Source organism: Fukomys damarensis, unplaced genomic scaffold (genome assembly GCF_012274545.1).
Source record: "Fukomys damarensis isolate Sample0158 unplaced genomic scaffold, DMR_v1.0_HiC HiC_scaffold_7, whole genome shotgun sequence".
NCBI lineage: Eukaryota > Metazoa > Chordata > Mammalia > Rodentia > Bathyergidae > Fukomys > Fukomys damarensis.
In genome coordinates, this window is record NW_022900919.1 from 38143540 (window position 1) to 38164900 (window position 21361).

Genomic DNA, 21361 nt, shown 5'->3' on the forward strand with positions numbered 1-21361 from the left:
GGGTGTAGACAGGACATCAAGATTTTAAAAGCTCCACAAGTGCTTTTCATATCTCTACATTACAACCCAAGATTGAAAGCCCTGGCTTAGAGTGCAAGTTACTACAGAATTAATTTCAGAAACTAATATCAGATGTATCCACCAGATGGCATATTTTTGCATTTGAAAAAAGAGAAATTGCGAAGTATTTCCAGAAGGCAATTCTGACCAATATATGTACAACAAATCAAATCTAGATTGAAATTATAGGAGATAAAGGCAATAATAAAATTATTCCAAACTTTTGCAAAGACCTGAGATTAGTTAACTCCTGTTATCAATCCTGTCTTTTAAAAGGATCTATTCTGGGCCACAGTGAAAATGTTATTGGCTACCATGTCTTTTATCTCCTATTTACCCCTGACAGAACTTACCCCTCTTCACCCTTTCAAGGGCCTTTTGAACTCTTAGGTAATAGGAACTAAGACAGATAATTTCTATTACCCTCCCCGCAAAAAAATCTTGATTCAAACACACAGTTGATGGGATGAAAACACACACAAGTATATAAGTAATGTCGGCATTGCCAAAAGGCTCAAATTTAACAGTTGATAAGATGCAGACCAACTCTTTTCAAATATGGGAAATTTTACCAACAACACTGAAAGTGCATAGCATATCTGAGATTTTTTTAAAAAGTACAAATTTTAACCATTACAGAAGATATTCTATACTTTAATGGTGCCTTTAAAGAAATTCTTTTGTTTATTACTGAATGGACTTGAGGGAAAGGGCCAGAAGGAAAAACCAGAAGAGTTTTGAATGCAAATTTCTACCAAGGGAACCATTCCTTACACCCCCACCTCTGGCATCCTGATATTTCTGCTACCAAATCTCCGACTAGTTATATAAAGGTTTTTGTTACCAAGGAAACCACCAACATCTATGGAATTCAATGAACATAAAAAGAAACTATGCCATATAATTTACATCTGAAGGTAAATGTGAATAGCTGTCAAAATCAACACATACACACAATTCTGTAAATTTTTAGCCCTACTTTGCTCCATTTAATAACAATGAAAATAAACACATTTATAGAAACAGAATGGCAAAAATAAACAAAACAAAAATTATTGCATGTTAGGTAAATTAATAGTTGGAGCCAAGAATAAGGCCAAAGGTTATCTCTCTAGCGATCAAGTGAAAAAAGAAAAAAAAACTTAATTGTATAAAGTGATTTCTTCTTTCCTAATCTCCAAATATCTAAATCAAATTTTATGTCTGTGGTTTCACACAGTAATAAAGTGGTAGAAAGTCAGGAAAATAGCTTATAATCAGTAAAAGAAGGCAATAAATAAAGCACTCATTTTAACTTCAGACCCCACAGATGATTCATTGAAATGACTCTTGTATGATATCCAAATAATATCTCATTATGAGATTTATATATTGGTACCAGACTCTGTGATGAGCTATTTCAGATTTGACAGCCTTTAAATTAATGGCCTACTTTACTATCAGCACGAAATATATTCATTATATAACAAAAAAACATTTAGACTACATAAAATGGTACCTTTGAGAAATTACAAGTGTTCAAAAGTGAAACTTCAGTAGAAAAACAGTCTTAAAGGAAATTCACCATTTAATTCTTTTCTTCTCAAAACTCTTGATGACCAGTTGTCAAATCAATAAAAAATGAAGCGAAAAAAAAAAGCCATCATTTTCTACAGAGATTTGGAAAGCAAACTAATCAATTTTTAAAAATTAATTTTACTCTAATGTGCCTTGTGGGGTTCTTGTCATGCTAAACACCATTTAAAATTTAATTGTGACCTAGATGTTTATAAGGAATCCATAATGAAAGTAACACTGCATATGTGAAATAAACTGCCCTTTGCCAATTGAAATGAACTGCTTGTCTCATAAGCACAACATGCAGTTTTCTTTGTATGCATGAAACAGTTTGAAAGTAAAACTGAAGAATATTTTCCAAGACTATTGCCCCATGTATCACCGAATGCTGGCAGCACATAGTTTTCATGTAATAAAGTTGGGAGAACTTCTGTTGCTGCTTATGGTGTTCAACTGAGAAACATTTCTTACATGGCCCATGGTGAAAAACACACTCAATGCGTTGACTCAGAGCGTATTGTACATGAAAAAGTTTCACACAACTCGGTGTACACAAGATTTACACTTACTCTAGTCCAGCCTATTTCATTTCATTAGTGCTGCACATGAGCCACTAAATCTGCTGTAACAGAAACCCATCACCAGGCATAATGATAAACACTTTCAAGGCAAAAAAAGCCATTTGAAGTGACAATCCAGGGAGTATAAGCTTAGTTAAGATGCATGTGTCACAGCACCTGGCCCTTATACTACACACTCCATAATCCTATGAAGGATGCAAGAAAGGAAAAACATAAATATGTTTTAGACTTTAAAGGATCAGATTTCTTTCTTCTGGTTTTTTCATTTGGATTTAAAAAAAAAATCCCAATGTTTTTCCAATGAGAAATTTCAAAATTGTTTACTTGAACAAAAACTACAGAGAGAAAAGTAGATCTGGAGTTGTATGTATTGTGCTGGGAGTCAACATTTAAATTCATTAAAAGGGCAACACATGGAAGCTTCTTCCATTTCCTATGAATGTTATTTCAAATCACAGCATGCACAGAAAACAGTTCATTTTCAACTAGATGTTGTTTTAATGTAATAGGATGCTGTGAAAAACAAAAATAATATGAATACATAGACAAATACTTCCAGGGTGCCTGGCCATTTTGATAAATATCCGCTCCACAAATGATCTTTCTGCCTTTGTGAACTAGAAGCTTTTGCAGAATGTCTTGCATTAATCTGTCCTCCTATTACGTTGCCTGTTAGTCCTAAATTTCTCAGCTTTCCACACAGTCCACTGATATCTCCACATTTCTAATGTTCTGCTCTAAGTTCTCCTGCTTTTGTTTTAGCCACCTTCATGGTGTCCTGTCTAGCTGTCCTCTTGTGGGCAGCATGATTTCTTCACAAGGTATTCTACTGTAATCATTGTACAAGATGCTAGCCCCTCTTTCAGCCCACAGAATCTGAGGATGGAAAAGGGAACCTTCTCCACCCGCTGGAGGCCAGACTCTCAAAAAATGACGCACCTGACAATGGAGACACTATTTGAACTCTAGAATGGGTCTTCACCTCAACCCAGCATGTGCTTTGAAATTTGCAAACCATTCCAAACATTTTAAGTGCATTATACTTTTATTTATCTGGTTTAAGATGAGACTTTCTTTGGCACATTATAGATTTTTCAAACTGATATTTATATCAATCTCTTTCATGCCTGTCAATTCACAAAATCCCTCTCAGCCAGGTCCCTCCTCTGATCCCTCTTGAAAACATATGCTTTTCCAATTTAAGTGAACAAAGTGAAAACTGACTCCTGCAAATCTGATTTGAAATTTTAAATAATAAAAAAGAAAGACGGAGAGGCCAGGGGTATAAAGCTCAATGGCAGAACACAGGTCTTGCGTGGCACATACCCTAGCTTCAGTCCCCTGCATGGAAAAAAGATAACAGTAGGGGCTACTATTTAGTGAGTGTTTATTAAATAGCAGCATTTGTTAAAGTAACGGTGCTCTAATTTCGCTGCAAATTTGTCTTTCAAAAACCCTGATGCCCACACCACATCTATAATAGTTAAATTTATGGAGCACCAAAATCTTTGGAGAAGAAAAACAAGCAATATTTTTTAATGTTTCCCAGTTCCCATGAGCTGGTAAAGTTGAAATCCCGTGCTACAGCTTTGCTAATGAATTCTTTCCATTACTCCTTACAGCAACATATAAAGTACTCATTATCATTATCACCACTGAGCCTATGAGGAAGAAGTCTGAAACTCAGGAAGTCCATACAGGTAATCTTCCATAGACCTAGGCTTTGAAAACATTAAAAGTAGTGTGGAGGCCTGTATGTACCAGCAAGGCACAAAAAGGGAAAAAGAAAACCAACATCACTACTAATGTACAGAGAAAACAATCGGCCCCTCAAAGAAAGTGTTAAAGGAAACAACAAAGTCAAAGTATTCTGAATGTTAAAATTCCAACCTCAAGAGAAGCATTTTAGGATCTAATAGTGGTTTATCAGATGAGAGAGCACAGATGCTCCTCTGTTCATTTACCAACATTCAGTAGACATTTATCAAACTGCACCCATAAACGGAACACTTAACTGATAAGCTAGCTGTGTACTGCAATAAAAAGAGACAGATTCCAGCCTGAAACTCTCCATGTGGCAGTAGAATTGACTCTGAATACTGATGTCAGAGATGCATCAGGGTCTGGTGTGGTGTAGACAACTGTCTTTACCCAATATTGATAGTGAAATTTTAAGTTTTTCCAGCCCATGGGTATTCCCATGTCGTATCTCTGCAGAACAGTCATTCCAGATCAGTTTTTCTTTTTATCTCCAAAGCAACAGATCATTTTGGATGTCAAAAAAATTATTTTGACGTTTAAGAGGTAAAACAAAGTTGTGGGAAGGCACTCAAAAAGAAAATCGCTAGTTTCATATCAATTCTGGAAAGAGGCACTGTGCTCTTAAATGGCAACTGTACTTAGCGTTTTGCTGATACACACTCTGCTAGAAGTGAAATATTTAAAGAACTAAAATTTAAGTAGGATAAAGAATATTTTTCAACCATGATGGCAACTCAACTCATCTGCTATTACCCTGTGCCGGGCTAAAAAGTATGTGTTGTCTTCATCCAACCCAGTAATCTTCAAACAAATACATAAACTGCAAATTTTTCTTTGATTTCTTCAGCAAGTTTTCCAAACCAGAATAAATTACATCTCACACAGTTGATCTCAAAGTATGGTCTTCACTAGTAACATGTTCAGAAGAAAGACAACATTTTTTAAGTTTCATGAGCAGAATTCTTTTAACTGTACAGCAACTGAGCTATAGACAATCTTTATTTACCCTATCTAAAGGTTAGTTCACTTATATTTGTTAGGCTGAAAGATAGTTTTCCAAATAATTTCGACCACATCTTAGCCATTTAAGATTAAAGTACAGGTTAAGTATCCCTAATCCAAAATGCTCAGGATATGAACAGTTTCAGATTTGGAATTTTTTTCAGATTTGGAATATTTGCAGATACGTAAGTAGTTACTTTGGAGATGGTACCCAAGTCTAAATACAAAATTAATTTATGTTTCATGTATGCAATTCATTTATGCTTCATCTTATTTCCATAGCCCGAAAATAATTTTGTACACTATTTTTAGTGTACCTATGTTTTAACTGCCCATCAACTGAGGCTGGGTATGGAATTTTTCATTGGTGGTGTTCTTTTGAGGTGCAAAAATGTTTCTAATATTAGAGTATTTGTATGTCAAATTTTCCAGTTGGGGATCCTTAACCTGTAACTTCCGCATTTTTGTTTTGTTCTCAAGAAAGAATAAAATCAGAGGTCATAAAGCAACCCTTCATGTCTACTGTCAATATGTTTATTCACAGATACCATCTTTTAATAAAAATGGAAGTGATTAGGGCATCCTGGCTTCCGTGTTTTACATCATTTACAACAGAAGAAATTTTAATTGGGGCAATTAATTGATATCATGACACAGATAAATAATCAAGGCAGCAGCTGGTAGATGCACAAAACTCTGCTTCCTACCTTGGGAGCCTTGGCATGTTTCCCACACCTGGCATCCTTGACAAGGCTGAGATCTAACAGCTCTGTCTCCTGGAAGGCAAAAATGTGAAATTGTTAAGCAGCCGCACAAATCTTCTTTCTTTGTTTTATGTCATTGACATAACTTTTTAAAAAATAATATTGTCTTGAGACTTGCCTGAAGATTTTTCTGCATTTGGGATTTTTTTTTTCCTTTTATATCACTTCCAGTTGAACTAAGATGAAAATAAAGATCGCTAACTGCTCGATTTAATATATATTCTAATACATTTTGAAAGAATGAAGTGCATATTTCAGTCCCCACTTGATCCTTCAAGCATTCCTACATCACAAGGCACCAGGCCTTCTTGTTCCACAGTTGAAGTATAATCCTGGAAGTCCCAGAATGTAGGCTGGGGAAGGGGATGAGGGGATGTTGGTGTGGATGGAGGACTGGGAGGTAGATGGAAGCCGATGCTCCCATCTGCTCACACACATACCTCTCTTTTTGGATCAGAGTAAATATATGAATCTGCCTCTCCTACCCCCAGTCTTTTGCACCAGACCTGATTCCTAAACTTTTCATTCATTATCCATTATTGAACACTTATAAAATGCGAGTTACTCTAGAGTATAAAGCACATAAGATATCACTGCTGCTCTGGCTTGTCATCTGTTCGTGGGATAAAGCAATGTATACATGCAAGACAAGGGGGAATATCAATGCCATATTTAAAGTTAACTGCTATGGAAAGTCAGCAGAGAAAATATAGTTTTTCCCCAAAGAACTCACAAGAAAGTTCATGGAGAAGTCATTAAGCTTGGAGACAAGAGAGAAGGAAAAAGAGGGTTCATTCTAGGTGATGGGTACAACATGAGCAAGAGATCCAGACAAGAATGGATCAGAGACAAGAATGGGAAGAACTGTGAGACACTTGGAGACAGAGAATATTGCAGGGAAAGGGTATACGGAGGGCAGAGAAACATCCAGGATTAAAGAACAGTAAAACTGCAGGCATGGTGACAATGTGGGGAAGGATTCATGTGCGGGGCATTCAGTATTCCATCTGAGTGGAGGTTAGGTCATGTGAAGAGAATCATGGAGATGAAGACAGGGAGTGAGAATCTATGAAGTCTTCCTGAGGGTATGAGCCATGAGGTTATGGCATAGTGTCATCGACTTAGACAGAGGACTCTCTCACCACCCAGCTATAGCTGAAGCACAATCAACTGAATGATACAGGGACAGCAGGTGTCCAACATGTGTTTCCTGGACAATGAGCCAGCTGGATGCAGACAGTTCTTTCTCTTTGAGGAGACAATGAATTATGATTCAGTTGCCACAGACCCCTGGACAGAGTGTCTGCAACTTCCCACAGACTCTGAAAGCCCCAAGTACCAGCTATTGATATTACCAGGCAGGGTTTTCAAGCAATTACGGTCAATTTCAAAAGTATTGTACAAAATCACCTGATTATTATCCTAAGGTTTAAGAACAAGGGTCCGATGTGAGTAATGTCCCTTCCATGGACCTCTCTAAAAAGCTAGTCCAAAAGAACACTTGCTTCTAGCTCATCTCTCCAAGGGATGGAGGCAGAGAGGAAACAGTGGTTCTCTTCTCTTGCTCATCTTCATATTGTAAGTTTCCTTGTCCACATTTTATAGAATCTCTTAACCCATCGTAACCTGCAAAGGGGCCTTTGGAAATTCTCCCAAGCCCCACGTTATGCCATGTGATAGGTGGCAACAAGATAATGACCCTGCAGGACAGAACTGTAGTGTTGCACTTCTTCTACAGCCATCCAACCACCATAAGGAAGGTACTCAATGAGTGTTAGAAATGAGCGGTGTCAACCAAGGACTCACTGCTTCTCATAGGTCAATGGATCAGAGAGCTTTCCCTGGAGAAGAGGTAGAAAAACGCAAGATGAAAAAGTTGAGCATCTGTCTCAAGTTTCTTTATCTGCAGAGCAACAACAGTCAAACCATTTGCTGGAGGAGGAGAAATGGGAAGTGAACCAAGCTGGAACATGCTACATCTACGAGATTGGAACCAAGGATAGAGTGAGAGACAGGAAACAAAATGAATGTAGGGTAAGAAGGGTTAGGACAGGGGAGAAATGGAGATAGAAAGGGACAGAAGAAAGCGAAGGAATAGAAGCAGTTCTGAGGGGGTCTCTATTTGTCTCAAAAGGACTCAGAAGTGTGAGCAAAACAATAGTACATTTTGGAGATGTTGGTCTGAAAAGTTCATCTAAATGGAAATGTCATCTATTAAACCACTAGAGCATTATTTATTGCATATTGACAATGGATCGGGTATAGGCTAGTACTGAAGATTGTACCACAAGCGAAAAGATAAGTTATCTGTCTATCTTGAGGGATTAAAAATCAAACCAATTATTACCCTCTAAAGGACACAATTCAAAGTGCCTGCAAACAAGAACTAGAAAGCACTAGGGCATCTTTTTAGGATAAGAAGGTGTTTGCCAGCCCTGTAAATTTATGTGTGGCGAGGAAACAGATGGTTTCAGACAGAAGAAAAAGCAAGGACAAATGCACAGAGGCCAGAACAGCATTCAAAAAAAAGCACAAGGCACCGGGATGTGTGGCAGGGATATCCAGAGAGTAGTGAAAATTCATGATCCTCTTGAGTCTCCTCTCTGAGTATTCACAAAGCACTCACATTTATGTTTGATTGGCTTTATGTGTATTATATGATATTTTACATATACAAAGAACAAAATACTACACACAGAATATATTTACCTTATTTCATGGGAACATTTTCTATTCAAAGATATTCCTCCTAGTTGAAGAGACAATAGTCTAAAATGTTACTTATTCGATTATAAAAGAACCTACAGCATTCATTATCTGTAAAATAAAAGTCTATGTAATGAGATAATGAACACTGATTTCTACTTTCAGCTCTGGAAGAAATGTTAGTTTCCCAAACCTCAGAGGGGTGGTTAAAGCCAGTGCTCTAGGGATTCATTCTGATACCACAGGACTGAGGAACTTCTCTTTCCCGTGTGTAAAATTGTGTGTGTAGGAAAATCACCACAGGCACCATCAGTGTGGGTAATGTGGCATGGGCTAGACCCCGGTGGAAACGTTGTTCCTGGACTCATTTGGTTAGAAAGTGATGATTAAAATTATGTCTTCCACTTCTATTAACATGGAAGAGCTACCCCTCTGGGGTTTAAGTGCTTCTTTTTCTCTCCTCCACTAAGAAGAAAATGAGGAATCCAATGTGCAGGACCACAGAGATGTTACTTGGGTCATTAAAACTTTTTTTAGGTTAATTTTCTTGTGTTAATAGTTTTAACAACCCACTTTCATTATTATAAAGCAGTGAAGTGGTCCCTTTCTCAGTTCATTTAAGAGGTACTGTTTCCTGCTTTGTGGCATTCACTACTCCTTTGCTCCTTTCATTAAGAGAGGGAGGTCACATGATATCTAAACCTAAAATCCAAGTATAAATAAGAGCCCTGAAATGAATAGTGAGCATCAATTGTACCATTTATTAAGTGATGGTGATAATGCCCTGCATACTAGTGGGTTTCACAATAGAATCTCTATTAGCATCCTCTAGAAGATTTGTTGAGCAATACAGAGAAGCTCCACACCTCCCACCAGGTTCTCGGCTCATGGAGGTTGGGGCAGGTCTGGGAATCTTCATCTTTAATAAACCTGTCTGTAGGTCATGCTGAGGCTGCCAGCCAAATGGCCACACTTCAGGAAATGCTGATGGGCACACACTCACAGAGTTTTTGCTATAGGTGCACACAATTGGGAAAACTATATAATACACAGTCTATGCCTTTCTTTAGGGAAATGTCAAAAATATATATGCTAAAGGTAAAAGCATGAGGAGTGATGAATTATCTAGGGTTGGATTTGACTTAACTGATCACAAAAGTTATCAACTTCTATTTTTAAACATTCCCTTGTATCAAATTTTACCCTGCGCAGCTAAACACCTTTGTGCTAAGAAACTCAAGCAATCATTAAAATTATTTTATACATGCTAAAAATGCTCTACTGCTTGGCCTTTGTATTATATTTCATACCAATGGAGATTTTTTATAAAAATGAAAGAAAAAAGTTTGTTTTCTCTAACTTATGAGTTCATCTGACAATAGAAAGTGGTTTGGGGTATCCAAAGGCAGGTGGTTTGCCTGGAAAACTAAAGGAAGAAGGTAGTGACAGATGCCTTTATTTCAAAATCACAATGCACAGACTGGTTGAAGATCACACTCCTAGGATCCCCAATGTATGTAGTAAAGTGCTGGATGGTTGCTCTTTGTCAGTGTGGGAAAAAAAAAAAGTGAATTATGGGTTAGCAGGGCAAAACAAATGCCTATCATGCGAGCACTCTGGGAGGCTGTGGTAGGAGGGTTGCAAGTTCAAAACCAGCCTGAGTAACTTAGTGACTTGGTGAAATCACTGGTACTTCAAAAATACAAACAAAAGCACGAATTAACAGTAATCAAGACTTTGAGAAGGACTGTACTTCTTTTTCAAACGTTTGAATGAGGGCCGGAGATGCAGCTTGGTTGCACAGTGCTCCCTTAATTCCAAAGGTGAGGTCCTGAGTTCTATCCCTGGTACCAAAAAAAAAAAAAAAAATGTTTGAATGAGTGATAAGAAAACTGAGGCACGCAAGCTAAAGGAGGACTCAATGATGTTTACTCTTCAGCAGAAAGATTTCAATCCATCAGCCGCAAGCCTACTGTGAGGTAGACGAGCCATGAAATCCACTGCAAAGTCAGGGAAGAATACAATTTAGAATGCAACTCTTTTAGAATACCAATTTCGGTGCATTGTTACTAAATTCCAGTAGTCACCCAATATAATAACGTGTTTCAAGTTCACACAATATACAAGCAGAGCAGCAATTACAGTCATAAACATTTCATACAGATTATATTAATGGTTGGGTTCGTGTGGTGTGATTATGTGTACCTCCACATGGGGCATAGTCATTAAATTGTTCAACCTCGACTTACCAAAAGTAGAAAAATGTAATATAGTTTACTGACTGCCAAACATTTAAAAAATGTACAGTCAAAAAAACTATTTTAGAGTCCTTTCATTAAGAGGTTTTAATTTAAAGGGAACCCCAGATAAAATGGAGAAAGAACTGAGATAGATTCACTTCTTTGTTCCTTAACTTCATTCCATTCCAGAAGGAGTGAAAATTTATAGAATGTAGCTCTCAAAAAGAAAAAAAAATCCCCACACTATCTTCCACCTCATCTTTCATTTCTATTGTTCCCTAGGCTTGGCTATGTCTTTGTTCTACAACTTGAAAAGAGACACAGTAGAAGAAACACCAATGGAAATGAGACACATGAGCTATCAAGAACAACCACAGCACAAAACAGAGAAGGGCAACGCGTCTAGATCACCTTATTTAAACATGGTTAGATTTAGCATAATGCAAATTTCATGCGGCTAGAGGCAGCAAATATAAGTGTCCTACTGGAGTTATCACTTGATATTAATGCAGTATTAAACAAGCTATTACAGATGCTTGTGTGTGCCTGATAGCATCTGTCTAACACAGATGCTGAGCCTGGCAATGTCTTCCTTATGGGGTTGCTGCAAAATTAACAGAGATATTAAACTAAGATCTCCATTTAGCAAGCTGGGAGTAAAACCTACACATAAATTCTTAGGCTTCCAACACTACCATTCCAAAAAATTCTAGTAGAAAGTTTTTTCAGGAGAAAAATATGCAATACAAATGAAAAGAAAAAAGGTCTGAAAACCTAGCAGGTATTTACTGTAATATGCACAGATATTTCATGAAAACTTGAGGTCTAAATCAGACAAAAACAGAGAAAACTAATTTCATATCCACATGTTATTAATTAGATGCAAAATTAGATAAAGTCTTGGAGTAAAAAAAAACGAAGAGCATGAAACTTAAGGTTGAATTGTAACTACCTATTGATGTTTCTGGGCTCAGTTGTGAATCTCTTGACAAAAATCTCTTTCATCTCCCTTGTTATAGGGCTTAACAAAGAGCCAAGCATAGAGACTGGATTCTATCTCTGTTTGAGGAAAGAATGATACCCCACTTACCATAGTAGTTATGGCCCTGTCTTTGGCTCTAACAGGAATATAGTATACAAAATATTCATTAAATTCACCTTTACTCAGAAAACCAATGAGATGCCTGTTACAAGCAACCCAGGGACATAAAAAGTTGGTGGATACAGCAGTGTGGACTATCTACCACATTTTTAGGCTTTCTTAAATGGAACAGAATAAGTGGGGGAAAAAGTGCCTTTGGATGTTTTCTGTTCTATTCTGGAGTCTGAATGTTGCCCCTGGCCCTACTTCTAAATTGGGCCCCAGTGGTACTGGCAAATATTTGGCAGACAATGTGGATGATAGCGTTCATTCATTTTTATTTCATTTCCTTTCTTCTTTGTCCACTTCCTTTGTTCTTTTCTTACAAAAATAATGAATCCACCAGTGTCTGGAGTTCATGTACTCTTCCAAAAGCCAAGATTTATATACAGGAAGAATCTAGGTCAAAAAGACAGTTAATAGCTCCAAAGGGATTGCTTGGCAAGGCACAAATTTTTTTAGTTAACTGGATGGAGGGAGATCAGAGAGATAGAAAAAAAGTGAAACCTAGAGAAACAGAAGGAACTGCAACAGCTGGGCTGTTCATGTAACATCTATGGTTAAGATGTGGCCTGTGGAAAACTTAAAAGTCTGGAAAATTCACTGTCTTATACTTTCATTTAATAAATTTTTCTTGAGCATCTGCAATATGCAGACCTTCAGCTCAGTACTGAGGATATATTGATGAAAAAAAAGAAATCCAATGTTGGCTCCATGGGGAAGACAGACTGTAATCTAGGCCTGGCTTCAGCAAGTGTCAATCTACAACCAGGATGAGTACCAAGAGTAGAGGGGTAGGGAACTACAGGAGTTGCTATAGGAGGCAGAGACTTCCTTCTGGGAAGTTATGACATTGGTCATTAGTGAGAGGAGAAATGGAAGTAGGAGCTGAAGGGGAAAAAGGATGTCCAGGAAGAGTAAAGAGCTTATATAAAGGTCTTACAGAAAGAAGGAGCAGGTCATGCAAAAGACAGAAAGAGCTATACTGGAATAGGTTGAATGGTTAATGTCTATTCATAAATATTGTTGTGATCAGTACAATGGATTTTCCCAGTCATTCTAAAAGCAATCAAAGTTGTTGCAGTGCTTCAAGCGATAGATTCATATGACCAAATCACTTTGGCCTGCAGATATACACAGTTGTCCTTCAGCATCTGTGAGTCAGTTTAGGAACTCCCAAAAGTTACTAAAATTCATAGATATTTAAGTCTCATACATAAATAACATAGTTTTTGCATATAAAATACACACATCCTCCCATATACTTTAAATTACTTTTCGATCACTACAAATACCAACACAACATCAATGCTCTATTATCCCATATTATTTAGAGAATAAATTCAAGAATAAAATACTTGTTGAGTTCTTAATTATTTTCTTTTAGCAAAATTTTTATCCAAAGTTGTTTGAATCTGAGGATGCAGAACTCAAGATACAAAAGGATTACTGTAGTTTTGAAGTTACATTGGAAGACTAAAGATATAGGGGAAGTGGTAAGGGTAGAGGAAAGGAAATAAGGGAGAAGAAAAAATATGCAAAAAGAAAAAAATGGAAACAAAGTCTTTGTAAATAGGGGAGGATGGAGGGGGTAAAGAGAGGGCAGGGGTATGGGGAAAAAATGAGAACCAAGATCTGTCATGTAAAGATATAAGATCCCAATGATGAATGTAACTGTACTGTATACTGAAAACGTACCAATAAATTCAATAAGATTTTCAAAAAGTTACATTGGTAGGAATTATTTCAGTTTAAGTTGTCTGGAGTAGCTCACAAAGGAAAAATCCGCAAGAAACCAGAGAAGGAGGTGGGACATAAACTAGAAGACTCTGAAATCATGGGGCCAAGAGAAAGCACATCCAGGAGGATGGAATGCTTATCAGTATTGAAAGCTATTAGGAGATGCAATCTAAATAATAAAATTAGTAAAATTATTGTGATGAGATTATAGTTTCTTATCATTGAAGGAGGCAAACTCAAACAATATACGATAATTAAAATAGCAGTACTAATCATAACTATTAACAAGAGAAGCCAACAGTGTGCTAAGGGCTGGGAGAGATAATTTGCAGGCATGATCTCATTCATAGCTGCAACAACGCTATTATATCACCCTCCTACTTCTCTACGCTGCAGCCTGGAGAACTAGGAGAAAAGGCGAATGATGACCATTGGTTCACTGGGCAGCTTCAACAAAGATCCCAACATTTGGGCTACCTGTATGTATGTAGTAAGCAGAATTCTAAGAAGGCCGGCACACCTCCTGTTCCATAACATCCTTGCCTTTGTCTCCATTGAGTGCGAGCAAAATCCACGTGTGCCTCTAATCAATAGAGTATGGCAAAGATTAAGAGGTTTTCCAGGTGTCATTAAGGTTTCCAGTTACATAAGATGAGAGGGAGAGAGAGAGAGAGAGAGAGAGAGAGAGAGAGAGAGAGAGAGAGAGAGAGAAAGATCCTAGGCTTTCAATAGAGGATCTAAATGTGAGAGACTTGAAGCAGCAGAGACTCCAACCTGATGTCTGTGTTGGGTACTGTGTAAGAAAACAAAGGCCTCTAGGAGACAACACCCTTAGCCCTACAGTCTCAAGGAAGTGAATTCCAACAACAATCTGAAACCCAGCCCTGAATACTTCTTTGCTGGAGCCTTGTTAGATCCCTGACCCACTGAAATTGTGAGATAATCAGTTTCCTTTTTTAAGCCATGAATATAATTGTCATGAAGCAATAAATCACTTACGCACTACTCCCATTATGTCTAAGTTCAATGAACTTAATTCAAAATGGAATGTAGATAAATTTATATACATTGGCATCCAGCCCAGTATAAAAATGACAGGAGAGCCATGACCATCTTTGTACTCAAATAGAAACAACTATTGTCATAAAGTGAGAAGAGATTACAAATGAGGAAATTGAATCCCAGTTGCTCAAGATCACTGAGACTGGGCACTGGACAGAAAAGGAATCCATGTATCTGCAACCTTATTTTTTTCCTAAATTTCTTTTCAGTATTGATAAAGCACCAGGAATACCGAGTAATACAAATGAAAGGAAAACCCACTTATTTTTGTTCATTCATGAGAAAAATATATAATAATAAATAATTATTATGTAATAACTATATATTAACAGTATATAATTAAATATAATAATATAACATTGTTTCCAGAGGTTATTCCTGTACAAGACAATGCAAAATGCATCAGCAGATATATAGTTAATTTGTTCTTTGTAAATTACCTGGGAAGATAGAAAGTTTTGCCCTAACTGTTCAATAACCAATTTTCTCATTTCTTTTGACAACCTGAGAAATTTTTACATATTCATATGAGAATTAAAAAGTTAAAAGCTCAGTGTAGCTAAACATAAAACTATACCCTCAGCACCAAAACTTTATTATGATATAAAATTAATAAAATTTAATCATAGCAACATTTATGGTCTAGCTGGATGTATCCGTGACTCTGAGAGGAAAATTGCCATACATGCTTAGTAGATTCTGGGGCACATTATATTAGAAAATATCATTAGCCATTAAAAAATGATTAATGAAAATCAGGTAAAATTTAAAATGATAGTTACTGCCTTCATTTTAATGTCCTTTGCTGACATGAAAAAATGAAAAAACTCCATGATCGTGGAGTATCTATACCTATCCTAAATATATATACCTATGCTAAATATCTGTACCTATCCTAAAGAAGAATAACGTCAGGCATATTTCAGAACTTTACAAATAATATGATTTATTTTACTACTTATTTATTACTAAGCATTGTGTGGTATGATTCAACTATTCTGGGAATGAATGATATTGCATTTGTTAAGTTTTAAAAAATAATCCCAACTATAATGAAAAACATTACATTCTCACAATTTTCTATTACGCCTGTGCTAAGTAAAAGTACTCATATGGCCTAATCGGATTAACTACAAATAGCATCAATCATTTTGTAAATAGTTTCATAACAGCAGAAAAGTATCTTCATGAATATTTGGGGTGAGCACAGAATTAAATTTTCATAAAAGGTCTTTTGCAAAGAAATATGGAAATGATATAGATTATCAGGCAAACAAGCTGTTTCCACTTGAAAAGTCCAGATGATTTAAATGTAGCCAGATTGTTCCTTTGAGTCATCTAAAATGTTATCTCTGGTTTACACCTATTTTACCGTGGCTGAACAGCCAGCCAGCCGTGCTTTTTATCTGGCAGCTCAAGCTGCTTGTTTTCCCTCAGAGTTACCTTAATATAATATTTGAACACATTTGTTTATATGGCTTATGTTCTTTTGTTGTTCCAGACTAGTGGTTCTCAAGTATGGTTGCTTGACCAAGGAAATCAACATCACTTGGGAACACATGAAAATTGCAACTCTGTCCCTACTCTAGACCTACTGAACCAGAACCTCTGGGGTGGAGCCCAACAATCTGTCTCTTTAGTGAGCCTCAGGGTGATGCACATGAAGACTGAAGTTTGAGAAGCTTTGCCCTAGATCTTAAATGGAGACAATGTCTGTTCACAGACAAGACTAATTAACCAGGGCTGGGACTTGTGCGACATTAGGGCACTTGGACAAGCTACCTAGATCCGGTTATAAAATCACTGCATCTGAGTCCTGAGAGCAATGACCGAATTTCTGATCAAATTGTTTCAGAACAGTTTTCTTGTTTATGAGTAGCACCGGTATCACAGTGGATTAAACAGAAATTTCCACACTGGGCCCTGAAGGCCAAGCAGAGTCAAGGAAAAGTTTTTCATGGGTCTGGCCTATTTTCAGATGTTGTGATTCAACACTGTGCATGAAACTTCTAGGCTGACAACTGCTGGGCTTACTTCTCTCTTTACTCACACAATCGTGTCATGTCTGGTGACTCCTAAATTTTAGGAGCATACACCAATGACACTTATCCTTGCCTTACCTTAGAAGCTACTATGTAAAATATACACAGAAAGTTTCATTTTCTCATGTAGCCATTTATTTCAAAATACAACACATTTTTCTGTGCAAAGGCTTATATTTTATCCAATCAACCCTCCTATGTTCCAGCAACCCACAGGACTCTGACAGAATTTTTATCCTATATGACACTGCAACTACACAAAGAATTAATGTACTTCCCAAAATGAGACATTCTAAGTTGATAAGTATATAATAATACATATTTTTCCTTTTGAAAGAAAACTTGCTTTTTAAGATCACTTTTGGTTTTCTGGCAAGACAAAAGAATTCAACTAAGTCTTTTCCAATGCTAATTTGCGCCAAAAGGACTGGGGACTTCAATGGGGAGTATGAGGCTTAGTTAATTTTCTTTAGCTGTACATTCACTGAGTTGATCAGTAAATCAGCCCCAAGGTCTTTCAGATGTGCTGTAAATTCATCAGAAGTAAACTCTCCTTTTGATTCAACTGTTGATCAACCTCAACACTAAAGGACATACACAAAATGAGGCTAGCTCCATACTGAGTCAAAAATGACTGAAAAAGTTGACTACATCCAGGGCCAGTTTTTAATTATTCAGGAAATTTGCTCAAACTTTGTATAGTCAATTTTGAGGTTCACCTCGATCCCCACTGGCTCCATTTACTGGGTCAATCATCCACCAGTGTCTGCTTGCTCCTAACAAGTGGCACCTGTGGCCTTTCAACATTTTTGGCCTCCAGGATCCACTTCACCCAGATGAGCAGAAAGCGGCAAGCACGTGGAAGGCTACTTCCCCCAAGAGAGCTCATAGCACTGGACAGTCAGGAGCAAGAGCAAAAAAGCCTAACACCTGGCCACAGGGCCCAAAAGCTCCCAGGTATTATTTGTGTTTGGGACCTCTCAGCAGGTTGGGTTATTACCAGGATTTCCCCGAAAAGCTTGCCCTTGCTTGGCTCATCCCTGATCCACTTTCTCCATACTTTCTCTTGCCTCCTGAGGTCCCATCCTTAACAAACCCTTTGCAGACAACCCTATGCATTGGGGTCTGTTTGGAGAACATGATCATTTTCACTTGTAAACAATAAACCTAGAACAGTGAGAAGGATAGGGAAGGGGGAATAAGGGAAAAGGAAAAAAATATGAGAAAATGTAAAAAAAGGAATTAAAGTGTTTGAAGCGGGGGAGGGGAGGGGAGGGTGAAGGGAGGGTGGGGATAAGTGGAAAAAATGAGAACCAAGACCTGCCATGTAAAGGTACAAGATCCCAAAAATGAATGTAACTGTACTGTCTACCTAGAATGTACCAATAAATTAAATAAAAATAAATAAACCTAGAAAATAATAAACTTGGGCCAGGGATTTAGCGCAGTGGTTCTGCCAACTGCCTCACAAGCATAAGGTCCCAAGTTTGATCCCTGAAACCAAATAAATAATAATAAATTTGAATTGATTCTGAATCACATATATACTGTCTTTAGAAATTGCAGTTATATTAATTATTTTCTTTGGTTTCAATAGATTTCTGTAAGTTTTGGGAATTTTTAAGTAATCTTTGCTCAAAATCATTTTAATTATTATGGCACACCCACTAAATAAGCATTCATTAAGACCATGAGTTCTTTGTTTTTCTTCATTGAGTTTATTGGTACATTTTAGGTATACAGTACAGTTACATTCATTATGAGGATCTTGTACCTTTACATGACAGGTCTTGGTTGTCATTTTTCCCCTTGTCCCTGCCCTCCCTTCACTCCCTCCTACCCTCCCCATTTACAAACGTTTTATTTCCATTTTTTCATTTTCTCCTATTTTTTTCTTTCCCTTATTACATTTCCCCTACCTTTCCCACTTTCCCTACACCTCTAACCCTTTTCTTCCCATTTCACAATGTCAGTTGTCTCATTAAGATCTTATGTACTATTATAGTTTTTTACACCAGAGAAACTATTTGGTATTTACACATGTGTGACTTATTTAATGTATATTTTCCTCAAAAGAATTGTCACATCACAATCCAAATGACTATGCATGATTCTTAAAAGGGAAGAATATTTTTTACTAAAACAGTAAAAACTGTAAAAAGCACTAGTTTACCCAATCACCAAATTAGGCAACTGCTGTTATATTCAGAGAAATGTGTTTATATCTTTTGTGTTTTACTTTCTTCTTGGTGAAGATTTATTTCATTTTCTACCACCTACACTGACTTCCCTTTAAAAAAAAACCTTCCCACAATGGAACATATAAAACTATATTCCAGAGATGAATAGAAATGACTCATTTCATCACTTCATCAAAATATTGCTTGAAAAATGAATTAAGATGATTTTAAAGGTTTTTTTACAAATAACATTTTTTTGCAGGCACATTGGCCCACTCTACTGATTTAATATCATCCTTTCCTCTTTGTGAATGGGGAGAGAGTAGGTAAAAGCAATCAGAGATTCAGAGTGGGATAAGGACAGATTTGAAAGCCAACATGGGGGAAGACTGAAATTAGAGAATTACTGCCTGTTTCAGTTGTTAAAAGAAATATTTTAAGTGTTTTCACCACAGAAATGATAGAAAAGGTGAGGTGATGGAAATGTTCATTAGCTTGATTTAATCTTTTCACTACACATGAATCTTATAACGTCATATTGTATCCCTGAAATATTGTTATTATATACAATTATATTGTACACAATCGTTATCTGTCAGTTGGGAAAAAAAAGTATTTACTACTTTTGAGAGATGAGCTTTATAGGAAAAGGAGTTAAATATTTACTGAGGATTAAAGCACACGGAGTACACAAAAGTTACCCACCAGGAATGCTGGAATCATTCAGGGATGGCACAGATGTAGAAGGCAGTCATGAAACTGGGACTTACAATTTTATAGGAATGAGACTTTAGTAGCTGTTGGGCAAAGGAGGGAATTTTTATGACCCCTTTGTAAGATAACCAAAACCAGAAGTGGTTTAATGAGAGGAGAGAAATTTATTTTAACAGACTAAGATGTGGACAGAATTGGAAGGTTGGGCAGTGGATTAGCTGTGAAAAGAAACTTACTGGAATTTTTACATTTTGGAACAGGGCACTCTGGAGCGGTTTGCCTATATGTTTTCTATTTGCACTCCATAACAATGAGAGAGGAAATGATACTGTGTAAAACCTCTTTTAAAGGGCCTAATGTTCACTCTCATTACTGCTTCGGAACAGTAAGTCCAAAAAAGTAAACAAGGGCAACTCACAGAAGTCCTTGACATGCCCTTCGTGAGAAATTCCCTGAGGAATTATTACATTTACTCTATTCATTAAAAAGTTTTGAGAATACTGAATAGTTTCTCTGGTGTGAAAAACTGTAATAGTACTCAAGATCCTAACGGGATAACTAACAATGTGAAATAGGAAGAAAAGGGCTAAAGGTGTAGAGACAGTGGGAAGGGCGGGGGAAGGGGAATAAGGGAAAGGGAAAAAAATGTAAAAATGGAATTAAAGTCTTTGTAGGTAGGGAGGGGAGGAGGGGGGTGAAGGGAGGCTGGAGACAAGGGGAAAAAATGAGAACCAAGACCTGTCATGTAAAGGCACAAGACCCCAGTAATGAATGTAACTATACTATATACCTAGAATGTACCAATAAATTCAATTAAAAAAAAAGTTTTGAGAAGCTCTCACTGCAGGCAGCACATATACTAAAAAGGGGTTTGAGAAGTGGCAACAGTGCACTTTATTTCAATAAATGGGTGAGAAGCATAGAATCTTTAAAAATTAAAGGATAGAAAATTGGAAAAGAGCAGAATAGAAAGGGAGTTAAGGAAAGAGAATGCTAGCATCAGAACAGAGAAGCCATGAAGAACTTCGTTGCATAATATTGCATCTTTCAAAGTACAAGAAGGAAAAAAGTTCTTAGGGCAATGCAAAACATTAAAGCAAAAACTTTAAATTTTTTTTTCTATTATGTTCTATATTTCTCTACTATAAAACAAAAGTTTCAGGAAAAAATTTAGGATGGAAAGAATGAAAGGAGGGAAAGAAGAATGATGGGGCACACTGGGACTGGAAGCTCTGAAACCTTAAAACTGCAGGCCTGCAGGGGCCCACCCACTGGCTGGCCAACCCTGAGGACTGAGTAGAATGGAAATACCCCAGGGCGCACATCAGGAAGAGGAAAAAAGGCAGCCTTCCTGGCCCAGCTATCAGGAAGGCTGCCTGTTGAATGATACCAGCAGTTTTGGCCACATGGTCCCTGAAAACTGTTTCTGGGGAGCTGAAAGGTACACTTGGCTTTGGGTTTCTGCCTGTGCTTTAGCATGAGCTTCACCTTGTCAAGGCTGAGGAGCACTCTGAGAACAGAGAAGCCATAGAATGGTGCCACAAAAGCAACCAGGAAAAAGCAGCTCTTCGATGACTTCAGAAACATTACACTGGGTGATGAACTGTGAAGCATTTCATAGTGGAACGGTGCCCAAACAAAATGACCTTGGGCAAAATGCAAAGCATAATTTCTTTGCATCCTCTCCTTCTGTCAAAGCAAAACATTACCATTTTTAATACCTCCTTTGTAAACAGAGTTGAGAAAAGAAAATAAATGTTCAATATTATAAATTTTCACCAAAGGCAAGATTGTAATAATAGATAGTCATA

General features: G+C 37.1%; 1 protein-coding gene across 1 annotated transcript in view; it reads right to left on the reverse strand.

Annotated features, from left to right (window-relative positions):
- The window catches only part of Plcb1 (phospholipase C beta 1), a 690814-nt gene that overhangs the window by 470784 nt on the left and 198669 nt on the right, over positions 1-21361 (reverse strand). Inside the window, exon 3 of the mRNA XM_033761014.1 lies at positions 5669-5737. Within this exon, the coding sequence (XP_033616905.1) occupies positions 5669-5737 (69 nt within the window). The remainder of the gene's footprint in view (positions 1-5668; positions 5738-21361) is intronic.